Source organism: Xiphophorus couchianus, chromosome 4 (assembly GCF_001444195.1).
Source record: "Xiphophorus couchianus chromosome 4, X_couchianus-1.0, whole genome shotgun sequence".
Taxonomy (NCBI): domain Eukaryota; kingdom Metazoa; phylum Chordata; class Actinopteri; order Cyprinodontiformes; family Poeciliidae; genus Xiphophorus; species Xiphophorus couchianus.
In genome coordinates, this window is record NC_040231.1 from 17,301,752 (window position 1) to 17,317,848 (window position 16,097).

The 16,097-nt window shown below is 37.5% G+C and overlaps 1 protein-coding gene across 5 annotated transcripts in view; it reads left to right on the forward strand.

Annotated features, from left to right (window-relative positions):
* zfhx3b (zinc finger homeobox 3b) overlaps positions 1–16,097 on the forward strand; it is a 221,581-nt gene that overhangs the window by 191,256 nt on the left and 14,228 nt on the right. For all 5 annotated transcript variants that reach the window (XM_028014074.1, XM_028014075.1, XM_028014076.1 and 2 more), the window contains 3 exons: positions 1,901–2,008; positions 13,065–13,201; positions 13,735–13,935. In XM_028014074.1, coding sequence (XP_027869875.1) covers positions 1,901–2,008; positions 13,065–13,201; positions 13,735–13,935 — 446 coding nt within the window. The remainder of the gene's footprint in view (positions 1–1,900; positions 2,009–13,064; positions 13,202–13,734; positions 13,936–16,097) is intronic.

Here is a 16,097-nt window from a genome sequence, read left to right on the forward strand (position 1 = left end):
GATTTTGGGGGCGGGTACACGGAAGCTAAATAGCTTTAAAATGTAGGCTGCCTATCACAGTAATGTTTGAGAACAAAGTAAGTATTGATGTGTGGGTGGAGAATTAGTCTCACTACATGTGTCACATAGCAGAAAATGACACATTGCCCCAATTTTAAAGGTTAAAAAAATTTACCTGGGTATTATTTTGTAATCTAAGCACCTATGCAACTGCACAGCAAACCAATTCTCATGCAGCCGTGGATATTTATGTAGACATGAGGTAGATGGAATTAAACGACCCTGCACAAGATTTTGGACTCTTAGAGAACAATTGGTGTTTCTTTCAGCAGCCCGGAATGTTCTAGATAGAATTTAGATTTTTTACATTTAAAGAATTTTTAAAAATTATGTAATTATTTCTATTCTATGTGTTAGCCTTGCCTTTAAAAATGTTTATTTAAACAATGGATAGCCAGAATCCTTACACTTCTGAATCCTCTCAGGCAGCTGTTTCCTACAACAACTGTATTGGTAAGCAGCATGTGCTTGCTAGTTTGTGGTTGGGAATGTAAAATGTGTTTCCCATTCAATTATTGTATTGCTTTTTTGTTATTGTTTTTTGTTACAGCACAACCTCTTTAAACAGTGAAACAGTTGTGTGAAAAGTTATGTTTCTTATTCCAGTAATTTTCTTGTAACAATTAATTTTTAAGCAACTGAAGATTTACCGTGGATTTTGTTTGTTTGTTTGTTTTAGGATACATCTCAGTTATGACCCTGACCTTAATAAGCAGGTTTGTTGATGAGCAGGAGCATTCACTAATTGAGAGAATTAACAGGGAGTGATGAGAGACAGAGTAATGTTATGAATGCGGTTTTGGCTCATGGTATTCCTGTAGTGAGCTCAAACTAGATGCGCGATGACTGCAGGGCTGAATACTTGACCAGGATATTTCAGTAGCTGTTATACTTTTGTCAATATATCAATAGCTCATAGAGTAGAGACCGAGGCATGAAAGCATTTTCAAAAGAGCATTTAAGTACATTTGCTGAGAATTAGCTGACTTGTGTAATAACTGATAAAGCCTATCGACTGCGGCCTAGTTTACTGTTGTCAAATCAATGCTGTTGCATGCAAGTCTCTCTACTTTTAAACAAACTTAACAGGCAGAGGGGATGTTCACAGGGCACTGGAGGGAAATAAACATGATTGATGCGCTTTTTATTATCTGTTTTTGCTATCTTTTCCTCTGTGTGTTACTTACAAATGGAGTTATTGGATATCCATTGTTGGGACTTTGACGCTCCTAAATGGCCCTGATATATCGAGCTAATGCTTTTAAGATGGTTACAGGGGATTTCTGACTTTGACTTGGCATAAAAATACATTGAATTTTTGGCCTGAAAGTTTTAAATATTTATAATTTTTTTAATAGTAGAATAACAGAAGAGAAAGTGGGTTATTGGTATTGGTTAGTAATTTAGCAGATTGCAGCAGGGGACAGTAAAATGTGTGTGAGAGAATGGTGTGTGATAAAATGTCTATTTCTTGAAGGATGCAGTTATTTTTCCATCTACTAGAACATGTCTTTTTTTTCCTTTTGCAGTTTTGTATCCATACTAAATAAGAATAAAAAAAACATTCTTTCCTCTATGAATCAATATTTGTTTTCCTCTTCCCTCATGATTCAACTGATTTAATAATTCAAGTCTGACTAAATATTAGTGTTATCAGATACTACAGCAATAGAAAGCAGATTCTGTCTTCTTTGTCTGCTAGCCTTGCAACTATGTGTCAGCAAATGTAATTGTTGCGAGCTCCTATAGAAAAAAAAAAAATTGCTGCCGTCCCTTTAAGTGCTTCCACCAATTCTGATGGTGTGGTGATTTACATATTCCGGTCTCCCTCCCCCTTCAGGAGAGCTGAGCGAGGATGTGGAGGCTGCTAGTGAGACCACCACAGATCAGGAGGACCAAACCAAAGACAGAGAAAGTGGGGGGGAGAAGGAGCTCACCAAAGGGACAGGTAAGGCCAACATTAAAACACTTTTTTTCAGGGAGCACTATACACAGCTACATGGCTGCAACTCCTGAGAGATGTAAACGATTGACCTTGAGTCTAACTAAATTAAACTTACTTTAATAAATTAAAACAAAAAACTTCACAGGCTGTTTTAAAATTATACTATTCAAATCAACAACACTGCACACTACAAATTGCGCTAGGAACAATACAGATAGGGTAAGCAGTCAATCTATGTGATAAGTTAAGGTGTCATGTGACTCTTGTTTTGTTTTTGCTGAATAGATGAGCAGGGCCTGTGTGCAGACTCCCATGTGATCCTCATTCTCAACTGCGGCACACAGAGTTGGACACTAGCAATACTGATTGCATAGGATGTTTTTTTTAATACTGGGATTTCTATTTCTATGTTTATCTATTATGTTGTGTGTATGCGTGTGTGTGGAGAGGGTGGGGGGTTGGGGGGGGGTGTCTTTAGCAGGGGCCTGAGCTCAGGTTCAGGGGAGGGGTCTCTGGTCTGAATTTCTCATTAAGCTTGCTGCTTTTCATTCTTCGAATGTTAAACACTTTCAGAAACCACATGGAAAGTTTTAAGGAGTTCTGTTATTAGTTTTAAACCATACTCTTTAAATACTTTTGTTGAAATGCACACAGAGACTTTCCGAGAACTTAATTGCATGATAATATTTACATCATTTCAAATTTCATCAAACAGTGCATAGCTGTGAAAGCTTTGGCATACTTGCAAGAAGTGTTAAAGTAACTAGAACATGTAATGGAGTCCCAATATTATGTTACCATTAGGGATGGGCAATTGTTTTGTTGTTCACTGCTATTAGAATATAGAAATTGATGATCCTTGCAAACCCCCAAAGGCCTACAGTCTGACATTATTGCTTGGATGGGTATTTCTGCAGAATTGTATTTTTTCCACTGCTGATTCCCTAAGAGCATCAAATATTATAAACTGTGATTAAATGCAATTAATACATATCATTTAATGGTACTTGCACTATCTAATGTGAATCATGTGCTAATAAAGCCGATTTGTTAATGAGTATATTTTATTTATTTATTAATTGTGCTTATGATGCTCTGACTACATGCAGAGAAATGACATTTTAAATTCATTTTATCATGACTTCTATTATTGCAACTAATAATAACATTTTAAGTTTATTTAGTTAGCTCTTAGTGGTTGTGATTCTCCACTAAGACAATATAATCTTTTAAACATGTCTGCAGCTTTGCACACATATTTTGTCATGACTTAATATGCTAAAACAAATGTTAGCAAACTGAATGTAGCTGTAATATTGTTTTGAGCGAGTATTAAAAATAATAGAAAAAAATTGTTTTTCTACAAATTGACAGAGGCATGAAAACAATGAAACTCCAATAAATGAGAAGCAAGTTCACTTCAATTCAAAATGAGGTTCTTTCCCATTATGTACCATGCATGTGCATCAGAGCATCAAAGTGCATCAAGCTCAAAAAGCTTCATTTATTTACTGATTGCCTTGCTTTTCTTTGTTGTCTTTTTTTTAAGATAGGAAAATTTAACCTTGTTGCAGTTCTCTCTTCTCAGCTCAGCTAAATCTCAATGGTTGTAATACCAAAAACAAAGCTGCGAGTTTAGACGTCTAGTATGCCATAGAAAGGGTGCTTGATTTTAATGACTCTGAACAGTTTCAGGCCCAGATAGATGCTCTTCACTTGTCTAACTTCTTGCGTCTCATTTCCTTGTCTAACTGTGAGGTGTTTTGATTTACACGAGTCAGGTTAAAAGCTGCAAAATAGTCCGTACCTTTTGCATACCAAAGTTTCTATAAAGTACAGATTAAAAAAAAAAACTTCATCACAGTGTTTGAAGCCTTGCCTTTGTAAAACATCTTTGATATTTGAACTTCTATTTTAAATGAGGCTGAGTTGTTTGTGCTCTTTGAAAGGGCGACACTCCTCTTTGATGGAAGAAATAATGATATGCATGCCTGACTGAATATGGCTAAAAGTATGTTTTAGCACATCAAAATAAAGCACTTTAAAAAGCATTAAAATGAGCTGGCCGATTAATAATTCACTCATACCTGTGGTGCACAGGAAGACGACTCCTTGCATTAGGATTCCTCCTTTTTGAAAGGCATGCAATTTGATACAAGCATATTCAGTTCCTTTCCTCCTCTGTCAGTCACTAATCAGCAAATAAGAGTGTTTCTGTGTTTTCACAAAAGAAATATGTGCTTGCATATGAAAAATTTACAGCTTCCCCGCAGCTTATTAGAAACGCTTAGTTAAAAATAGCATTGCATTAGGGAACCAGGTCTGAGGTTCTGTTTGATGTCAGTGGAAAGGAAGGTGGGTGGGTAGGATGGTGTGGTGGGTTCAAGGCTGTGTTGGGAAAAGTAGACAGCTTGAGTTTAATAGGAAGGGCTTTTTTTTGTACTTCCTGCATATTTAGAAATACAATACCAATTCCGAAGAAAATGCAGAAAACCTCCAACTTTTGTTGGAGCAATGCCTCACAATGCATTTGGTGAGCAGAGGAGCACTTGTTTCAGCTGTTAATTATCAGTTAATGTTGCATAGGATGTTACAACACGGCTGATCTGTTATCAATCAGAAAAGGTGTTCAGTCTCCTAATGTCCGACCCAGAGATCTTTCTAAAATTCATCATTAGAATGAGTGAAATACTTATTCTCATCGTTGTCATGTTGCTGTTTGGAACGGAGCGCAACATTGTTCCCTTTACAAATGACAGCCACTGTCAGATAGACAGCATTAGTGAACACAAGGGGGAAAAAAAGCTTCCTCCCTTTTTAAAGCCACTGTCAATCTTATTTTCTCTTTCTTGTTGCACAGCTCCTCAGTATTCATTAAAATCATTTAGAGGTACATCAGAAGTCTTTGTAAAATGCATATGTATTTGGCCTGTCATCTCTTGAAAGATGTCTTTATTATTCCATAGCTTTTTATTTGTTGCAGGGACAAAACATGTTTGAGCATGTAAAGGCATACAATATATTTAGATGTATTTTGCTTAAAAAACACTGTATGTTGTGCAACTTTTGAATTATCATAATTGCATTCAGACCCGGATAGAAAAACAATGTAAATTCAAAAGTAATTTGAAATGGCATGTGAATGCTAGCTATAGCTGCCACTGAAGGGTCAACTTAAATGATATGCATAAAATATGTATAAATTGATAACACTCCCATTTTTCTCCTTGCCTGTTCCTCTCCTAGTGGAGAATCTACGGATTAAGGCATACGATCAGGATCCTTACCTTTATTAAAGCAGATGATGTATTTCTGCAGCACTTGCATGAATCCATAAGAATGCAGTTGGAAGTGAGGCAGGCTGAAAGTCAGTGTGGGTTAGAGAAGAAGGTGATGAGGGCTTGAAGTGATAAAGGGGGGTAAAAAATGGAAATTGTTAATACACCTAGAGGCTCGGACACAGTGTGATCTAAGATATTTAGCATACACGGTATGGCGAAGGTTTTTACTAAACGGTATGGAAGAGATGAGGAGTTGCATTAAGAAGAGGATGAGTATAGCTTCTCTAAAAAGTATACTGTCTCAGTTCTGGGCTTTAGTGGAAGTTGATAAATAATTCCTCCTTGCCTTCCCCTATATTCAATTTACACAAGCTAGAACAAGGTGGTGGAGGCAAAGGGTGAAAAATTATATTTTTGTGTGGGTCATCCACACTCTGTGAACTGTAACACCTCAGGGAACAGACAGACTTATAAGTAGACTAAAATAAATGGTTAACATGGACCGAACAATAAATAAACTGTTTTGTTTATTATTTGTATAGGACAATTTGTGAAACAATGGACAGTTTTAAGACAATTTAACATATTTTTATCTGCCTAATTAAAATGAATATATGTCATTTTGCAACTTCATACACAAAAGCTGGAGAATTTATTTTCTAACTTGCATATTTTGTTGGGTTTTCTTTACTCTTAAGCTATTAGGGATATTGTGTAGGTGTGTTTTGACACAGTTATGTCTTGCACCAATTAAATATGACACATAAATTCTAATTCAGTCTGCTCTTGGCTGGAGTATACAGTATTTACACAACCTGTACATAAATATTTATGCCCTTTGTTGAATTCATCAGACTTCATCATGCCATCTCTAACCACACCTCATTCATAACAATTTTAATCAGAATCAAATGTTATTCAAAACACTGAATTTAGCGAGGGGGGTGAGGGGGGGCTGTGTTTTTTTTTCTTTCACAAAGATCTTACAAGAGTATCAATAATATACATCCCCAAACAGATTCTTTGAGCTATTTGTATTACTGCAGTTTTTTGGTTTAGTTCCTTTTTTTTAAAATAACACAGATGTATCAAGAAAGAAACTCCAAATTATCTTCAGCTAAATCTCAACACTAAAACTGAATGGCTGTCTGATTGAAGACTGAGCAGCTGCAGTGCATGTGCTTACAATATACAGCCTGCGTGTGTGTGGGGGGTGTGTGTATGTAAGTATCTGTGTGTGCTTCTGGCTCCATATCCACCTGCTGTTTGGGTCGATGTGCTTCAGCGAGCACATCTGCACATTCAGGTGTTCTGTGGGTAGGAGAAGCAGATGTGCTTTACACGTTGCGGCGGCTGCATGTAATCTGGATAATGAAGCTGATGGTTAGCATCCCCTAGACGCAACACTGTGGCATTGCAGCCCTCTCAGTTTTTTATTCAGCTCTGTTTTGTGCTGCTAGCCTTTTGGCGTGGCATATCCAGAAATACACAAATCAAATGATTCGAATTGCTCTCCGCCTAACATTGTGCATATGCAGATTTTATTTGAGCACCGTTGAAGTTGAAATTGCACAACTCCACTCAGTTATAATTCAATTATTCAGGTTTAGAATGGCCACTTTAACTTTTGGGTCATTCAGTGTAGTGGTGATTTGTTATTGCTAACAATAACAAAACAGGTAGGAACCTGGGAGATGGAGCAGTGGAAACGTTTACATAATCATGTCACGTCCTTCCAGTGTTTGTCATCCCTTAAATTATAATTCCTTTTGTCTTTGAAGATAATAGGCCATAAATTGTCCTTGTTTGTTACCCACCTCCCTGAAAGCTCAGTGTTTATGAGTCTTCCACAGGGTTTCTAACATTCAGAGCTGTGTCCTGCTAAGGCGAAGCACTTCTCCTTCTATTATACATTGAAGCCTACGAAATAGTAAGAATTTGTAGGCTTCTAAAAATTCTCCCCATAGCTGGACATTTTAACTTCCTCATAACTTACAGATTTTAGGTTTTTGCTCTTTGCAGAATAAAAATGTGTGCATTTTTGCTTCCCCATCCCTAGTTGAAATCTGCTCTGTTGGGTCTTGCTGCATAGTAATTACCACAGAAATAAAAGACGAAATGGAGCACTGCCCTTTATTGCTTTGGGCACCGACTCAGGCCACAGATTAAAAACCCGGTTAGGAGTGGAAGGGGGGGGGTGGGGCGAGAGAAAAGGCAATATTGTTAACATAGCAAAGACAGAAAATGACTCGTAGCACTGTGGGAGTTGAATCATCTCCATATTAATAGCCAACTCGCCATGGGAATAGAGGTGAGGATTTCACGCAGCGCGAGAAGCTGAAGGGCGTCTGCAGGGTCTCTTTCGGTTTCAGTAGGAATGCTTCTCAGAGCATCCTGGAGTCCCAACATGAACAGGTTAATTTTTCACTCTACAACATGGCATGGACAGGATGTATGATCTTTTATGATGTTAGCAACATAGGCCTGAACCTGCCAGGGCATGAAATTGTAATCAAGCAATAGAAGCTGCAGAGAAGACATCCACCTTATCTCAGCTACTGGGGATGCTATTCAAAACACCAGCCACCTTTTTCCATTTAATACCGCTTGGTATGCTGTTTATTTTTATTTCTACAATATGGATAACCTGTCAAAAAGACGTACGTTAGGAGCAGGTGTGATTTTTGCACTCATGGAAGATTTCAATGGTAGATGACCTATTGTGGTTAATCCAGCCTCTGCTGTGTCAGTCACTCTGTCCAGCAGCCATCTTTTTTCCACTTGAAAGCACAACAAGGCAGCAAGAATTTGCTCCAGAGACTGGCGCAGAACGCTGGCAGCCCCCTTTGCTGCTTGACTAATACAGTCCAGCTACGAAAGAGAGACAAGGTGCCAAAGACCAATTCACTTACGGGACTCGACAGCAGAAAAGCCTTTGGTTTACGGAAAAGGGGCATGAATTAATAATCACCTTATTGGCTTTTTTTCTTTTCTCCTGCTCTGTATGCCCTGCTGGTGCTTTCACACAATAGCCATCCTTTGCATTTGACGGAAGATGTTTATTGCAGCTGAACGTTCTCTATCTAGTGAAGGTGCAAAAGAAGACATTAAAAAAGAATATCTGACAAACATTAAGGTTTAATGCACATTGACTTTTATGTTGACTGTACACGATTTGCAAGACTGAGTTTTAATTGGTGAATGTCTTGTAGATTTATATAAGCTCCTAATAATATTTCTCCTAATCAGCGATTCATTGGTGAAATCAGAGAAAAATTTAAGAGTCCTTCATCTTCTTTCTTTAAACATTTTTTTTTAGCCTTTCTTCGTTTTAAATATATTTATCTTTTAATCCACATGCCACCTTTTCTGATTGTATTTAAGTTTAAAAAATGGTCCTTTCATCAGACACTACAGATAAAAGTATCTAAGTAAATAAAATGAAAATGTTATTTTTTGTTTTTTTATAACCAGAAAGTATGACTCTTTGTCAGCAGTTGATATTTAAAACATGTCCCACAAGGGCCTGCTTTTATCCCTGCTTGTGGTAATCACTGCCCCTTTGGTAGTCCTCTGCACAGTTTTAGTCATTGTTTTTGAGCCAACTCTTGCATCATGTTTGGACATAAATGAGGGAATAAACCTAAACTAAAATTGTTTTGATTTGATCTCAGTTCTAGGTTTTGCAGTGTTTCAAAAAAGTCTTTTCATTGCCCATGACAAGAAAAAACTATGGAATCAGTAGTTATATGTTAGTCACAGACTGCTGATGATAGTGTTGCTCTGTTCCTTAGAGAAGCAATGGATCAGATTTATGAAGTCCTAATTAGCCATGACAGAGACTGCACCAGAGAAAGGCCTGTGCAGCTCCTCACCTTACACGCCTTCCCTCTCACCTACACTTAAGCATGAAGCACCTCATCCAGAAAATACAGATCTTTATCAACTTTCAGAACAAAAACAGCCACTTGTTGCACCTCTGGTGCTAATTGAGCAGGTCTGGAAGCATAATTGTTATGCTTATTCTCTTAATCATGCGACTGAGAGGAGGTTTGATACTTTCCTTACTGTATTTGTAGCTGTACATTTATGATTTTACTCTCCTGAAGTTACCAGCTCAACCCTCACTAAAACGTAAATACACACATTAATCATTTATCAGTTTCTATATTTGCTTCTCTTTTAATCTCTTTTATGTTGGAAGGCGTGAAAGCATCCTTCCTTACTTTGTGGGTGTTGATGTTAATTATAGTCAAGGAGCTGCTTGTTGAAATAATGAGCTGCTGAAGGAGAGCGGAAACGGCTCTGTGCAGATTGCATACTCAAAAACACTTCTTTTTTTTTTAAAGTATGAACTTCAGCTCCATATAAAATTTGTCTGTGCAAAACAATTCACCTAAACTGGAATCTGGATCCCAAACCTAAAATGACTAAAGTTCTCTAAAACAGGACCAGAGATGACAATTTTCTTTATCTAACAAGAGGACTTCAGGCAGAAGAAAGAGTGGACTGGAGCAGAGTTGGAGGATGAATTGGTGAGCACAGTGCCATGACTGAAAGGTTAATGTCAACGAATGGGAGGTTCTTTTTGTTTAACATTTCCTTTGTTTATTGGTGGATGTGTTTAATAGGATTGAGTGTGACTGCACCCTAATAGGGTCTCCATGGCTGATCTCAGTGTCTCTGGGAGATCTTACAGACTCCTCTGTCCTAAGCCAGGTCTCCCACTGGGTAATCACCTCAACTGCCCTCATCCTGATTGGAGCTGACATTTTAATGTCTGGAGTAGGAGTGTGGTCAGCCCTGTTTAACCTGACCCCCCCATTGCCATACCACCCCTCCTTTACCAGTGGCCTCTGTTCTCAATTTGCCCCTTAAGAACTGTACAAATCAGGCCAAATTTAACTCTTTATAGGGCTGTTAGGGGTTTGTGAGACAACTCCTTAAGTTTCTCAATAAACACTTTCCACTGGAGCTACGGCTGCAGTTTCACTTCACAGATTCTCTGTGGCTTTAGCTTTTCAGTTAACACTGGAAAAGCTTTAGTGGAACATGCTTAGCTGTTCCACTAAAGTTTCACCTCTACAGTGCCAAATGTTGGTTATCCTTTTCTGTTGTTTTAAGTGGAGTATGTTTAAAGTGGCTTGCAAGAGCTTATTTGGAAAGCCTTGCTTTGCAGAGGAAGAATAAAAAAAGAAAAACATTATTTTGGTTATTTCAGCATTGTTTGTATTTAAATGGGTCTGCAATCTGATTTGATGTGTGAGCCAGTGAAGCACTTGAAGTCTCTTTAGAGAATGGAAAAGACTGACACATACCTGACAATCACTGTAGTCTTACTGTTTCTTTGCAAAACGTTGCTGATGAATATGCTTGGATATGACTAATCTAGAGCTATTGTGTGTTTTGTTTGAGCCTTAAACGTACATTAAAAGGTTTCAGCATGTTTATATGAAACTTTTCTTTCTTTGATTATTAAAGATTGGCTTCATGACACCTTTTACATACATTTTATGAAACAAACCTCAGCTGTTGGTCAAGTCTCACATGATCTGAATGAGACTCTGTCATCAACACATTTTGCTGTTGTTTGTTTGATGTTGTTGTTTGATATCACATTAGACCAATCAAATACAGGTGTTTTAAGCACAAATGTCAGGCTTCTGAAAAGTGTGTACGTATTTATGCACTCACAGTGTTTGGTTGAGCCTCCTCTTGCATGAATCTCCACATCAGTATGCCATGGCATAGAGGGGATCATCCTGTGGCACTGCGTAGGTGCAGTAGAAGCCCAGATTGCTTTCATAGCTGCCTTCAGGTCATCTTCCTTGTTGGGTCTGGTGTCTCTCATCGTTCTCTTAACAACAGCTCATAGATCTGCTATGGAGTTCAGGTCAGGAGAGTTTGCTGGTCAATCAAGAATAGGAATGGTCACTGCACCAGCTTTTAGTACCTGTGGAAGTGTGGGCAGGTGCCAAGTCTTGCTGGAAAATAAAATCAGCATCTTCATGCAGCTTGTAATCAGAGGTGAGCATGAGTGCTCCAGAATTTCCTGGTAGACGGCTACATTATCTGTAGACTTCAGAAAGCATAATGGACCAACACCCGATGATATGGCACCAAAAACCATCACTGACTGTGGAAACTTCATACTGGACTTCAAGCAACATGGATTCTGTGCCTTGCCTCTCTTCCTTCAGACCCTGTGACATTAATTTCCAAATGAAATGCAGAATTTACTTTAATTTAGAAAATAACATTTCGTAACAGTCCAGTTCCTTTGCCTATGTAAGATCCCTCTGATGTCGTCACTGGTTTAGTAGTGGCTTGACACAGGGAATGTGACACTTGTAGCCCATGTCTAGTATATGTCTGTGTGCGTTGGCTCTTCTGGAATGGATTTCTCTTGACAATCCTCTTAAGGCTGCAGTTCTTCCTGCTGCTGGTGCACCTTTTCTCACCACACTTCTTTTTTTCTACTCAGTCTACTGTTAATATGCTAGGATACAGACCAGCTTCTTCAGCAATGACCTTTCATGACTTCACCTCCCCGTGAAGGGTGTCGATGACTGTCTCTTGGATGTTTTGTCAAGTCAGCTTTCTTACCAATGATTGTGTAGCCTACTGACCCATAGTGAGAGACTGTTTAATGGCTCAGGAAACCTTTGCAGGTGTTTTGAGTTAATTAGCTGATTAAAATATGACACCATCAATACCCATTAATGACCTTTTTCACAATATTCTAGTTTTCTTAAAAACTGAATTTTGGGCTTTTATTATCTGCAAGCCATAATCGTCAACATTACAAGAGATGGATAATGAGTTTCACTTTTTGAGATGACTGGCATGAAATATATTACTTTATTGCTGCATCTGGTTTATTTGATATGTACTAGTACACAGGGGCGCCGTATAGGGGGAAAAGTTATGACAATTCTAAGGGCCCCATACGCAAAACATTTGTTTCATTCATTTATTTTTTTTAGTTCATAACCTTTAGTTATACACTGAAGTTCTAGTAAAACATGATATTGGATTATCTAGAGATGCCTTTTCAAGCCGCCACACACTATATGATGCAATTTGATTCGGATGTTATGGAATAAATATTGTGAATAAATGTATTAGAAACATTACAAACAAAAAGGATTGTCCTAAGTATATTAATTAATTCATATTAACCCCTTAAACAGTGAGCACGGCTAAGAAATCAAATTGGACCACTTCACTTCTTGCTGTAAAATGTATGAGGCGAATGGAGCCAAGCTCTGTATGTAGTGAGGGACAATGTAAGAGATAAAAGTAGCAATTATTATGCTGCAATTTTCCATATGACCACATATCAAACAAATGTACACAGAGGCAAGTCACATCTTGGTGCGTAGATGTTGACAGAGATCTCTGCCCCTCTGCAAAACATGAGAACATCTAATGGTCAAAATCAAAGTAAGAATCTCATATGATGTGACATTTTGTAATGACGTGAAACTTAAATCTTGGGCTATGGTGTTGTTTTGATTCCACAACTCGAGACTCAAATGGCCCATCAGTTGGCATTGGTAGTGCATTCCATAACTGTTTGTTATTGCTAATAATTTTCCTGCCCAATTCCCATTAAATGCACTTAAATCACATCTGAGAAAAACATCCAAAGGCTCTTTATTCTCACTGTTATTGATCTGGTATCAAGCTGCCAGGTTCTCAAATTGTCCTAACATATCTGTTGTTCTCTCTTAGTCCTTTTGTTTATATGTTTGTTTCTATTGGAATATTTTCAGGTGCGTCTGGCCACTTGGAACGGCACCAGTCGGATTCTCCTCTTCCCTCCAAAAGGCCCTCTTCCCGCTCGGAGGTCTCTGACACCCCGCTTTCCTTGAAGCGTCCCAGGACAGCTGAAAAGGGAACTGCAGAGCAGGTCGGCATTAAAAAACACAGGTTTTTAAAAAAAAAAAAGTTATATGTTGACAGCCTATATGGCCTATGACTTGTTTTCAAAAAGTCTACTTTCCTTTGAATTAAGGGCATCTAGCTTAGGGTTATCCCGTCATTAATTACCAAGACATCATTAAAAGTCTCAAGCTTATGAATCAGTTCAATATAAACCTCTACAAGTAATTCTCAGCGCTGAGCTTTTTTATGTTATGCAGATTTTCTTCTTTTAGATCTACTCAAAAATAATTTAGCAAATCTGCTAGGCCAGCACTGCTAATTGTGCATAAGCTGGAAAATCAATATGGTATTTGACAGATGAGACCACTTTCAAGTCGGTGCCAACTGCCAAGACTCGGCGCTGCTTACTTTTCCACATGTGTGGGTGTGATCAGAGCGGTCTGCTGTTAGAGGGGAGTGCCAATACTCTTCCCCCTGAGATACAGATTCTACTAAGACAAGTATCCTGGTTTCACCATGTTAACCTTTTGGTTCTTTTGTCTCTGCCACCACTTCCAGATGTACCAGTGCCCCTACTGCAAATTCACCAACACGGACCTGAATCGCCTCAGAATGCACGTGATGACACAGCACTCTGTTCAGCCAATGTTACGCTGCCCACTGTGCCAGGACATGCTCAATAATAAGATTCACCTGCAGTTCCACCTCACACACCTCCACAGTGTTGCACCCGACTGTGTTGACAAGCTAATAGCCACAGTAAGTCCTGAGTTATTACAAATACTTTGAATGTGACTGGATGTAGAAGGACTGGGAATATTGAGAGGGTTTAGGTAACCAGTTTCATGAGTGCATTTCTGTGATTATTGTTTTGTTGTAATCCTAGGTGCCTTCAAACATCTAATGTGAGCGCCTCAAAGAGAACATTATTTGTTTTAATCTGCACCAAGCAGGAATTTATTTTCACTATTTCAATATATCCTAATATCTCATAATAAAATGGGAGAAAAAAAATGCAAAGATGTGCTCTAGTTTTCTGAGCCAGTATATGTAAGGAACTAATTAAACTAAAACTTTGTAAAAACCAAGATGTTTAAACCATAACACAAGAGTTTAAGTAAAGCAAATAATATACTATATTGTAAAATATTATGCCTTACAACAGTATCTATGATCCTTGAACATTTTTTATGTTAAAACCATAAACTTCAATTTAAGCTAATTGAAGTTTATGGTTGCTAGTTTTGTTGTGCCACACTATTTTGAAATCAGGTGATAGATTTAACAATGTCCTGTGAGAATTTAAAACTTTGAGTATCTTTATATAACATTATCCTGCTTTAAGCTTTCCACACATCCATCCCTGGCCTGCCTGGGGTTTTTACCATGGTTTTCATAGTGTTCTCTAACGAACCTCTGAGACCTTCACAGAACAGTTATATTAATATCATTATAAAGTTAGTTACTTACAGGCGGACATTATTTACTAATGAGGTGGCTTCTGAAGGCACTTGGCTGAAGCTGATTTTATCTAGTTATTCGTTATTGCATACAATACATGGGTATTTAAACACCATGTATTGCATAGAGCAGTTCTAATAAAGTATATTAAAGTTAAAGGGGTAAATAAGACTACTGTACTATAGTTGATCCTGCAGATCTCTTTAGTTTTTAAACTTTGGATTCATACATTGTTAGCTACTCATTTATTTTCTCAACAACTTCAATGAATTCGGAGACTAATTCATTAGTCTCTGAGGAGTAGCTTTGTTCTGGTCAAACCAAAACCTTTTGATTATAATTGTAATATTTGTGACACAGATCAACTAATAAATAATTAACAGCTGAACAAAAAATGGAGATATTATTTGTTACCTATTCAGTAGCAAATAACAGAATCACTTTCAAAGTAAATAAAATATTACAATTGTAGTTTTTGTGATGTGTGAAATCAGTGACTCTCAATTTATATTATTTTTGCTCTTGTTTTCTCAAGACAAAACAATCTTTGCTTTATTTAAAACACATCAAGGTTGAATAATCAATCAAAAATTCCCAATTTGCTTCTAAATCAAACAGCAAATCTTTGTTCTCTCCCATTCTCTGAGGCTAAATAACACGCTGAACAATCACACTATAAAACATTCCTCTGTCTGCTTCCTAGCCATTTTCATCCCCTATCTAGAAAGTAAATGACATCCACATTAGTATGGTAGATAGCAATATTTATTTCTTTTATAGCGCTAGTAATGTACTGAAACACTACAAGGGGAGACAGAACAGAGGTAATATAACACACATTAAAGCCTGAACCTTTTTACAGCTGGTGAATGCAGATGGAAATATACTTCATCCCTTTCGCATGTCTTCTTAAAATACCCTAATTAATTCTGAGATAGGTGACTTTTATTTCTTTCCAAGTGTGCATACTGATGCATTTACTCTCCCTTAATTGATTTGTTGTCTTTGCACTTCTTTTTATTTTTTTTCTTGTGTTTTTCTCTTATATATAAAATACATCAACTTGTTTAGTCTGCTCGCCTTCATTCCAGGTCTCATTTTCTTTTTGCATTAGTTAGGGGTGATGAAAATAATTGTGCTTCATTAATTCTGAGACTGACTGGATGATAGCAATTTTAAACTATGTCTGCCAATTAGGCAGTCTGAATTAAAAGTGACCTTGGGATCAACTCTTTCACCTAACTGTTTAATGAAGCCATTGTTTAGAAACTGGCAGGTTTCTTTTATAAATCAAATATTTGTTTGTCTTTTTTGTAAGTTTTATTGGTGTTTTGATTTCATACATGTAATTTTCAGATGTTTTAGGATTTTAACATTAAATCTAAAATGTATTTTAATTAAATGGGCAGATACTGACATTTTTACAGTATTACAATTCCAGTTCATATTAGACCTGTAGC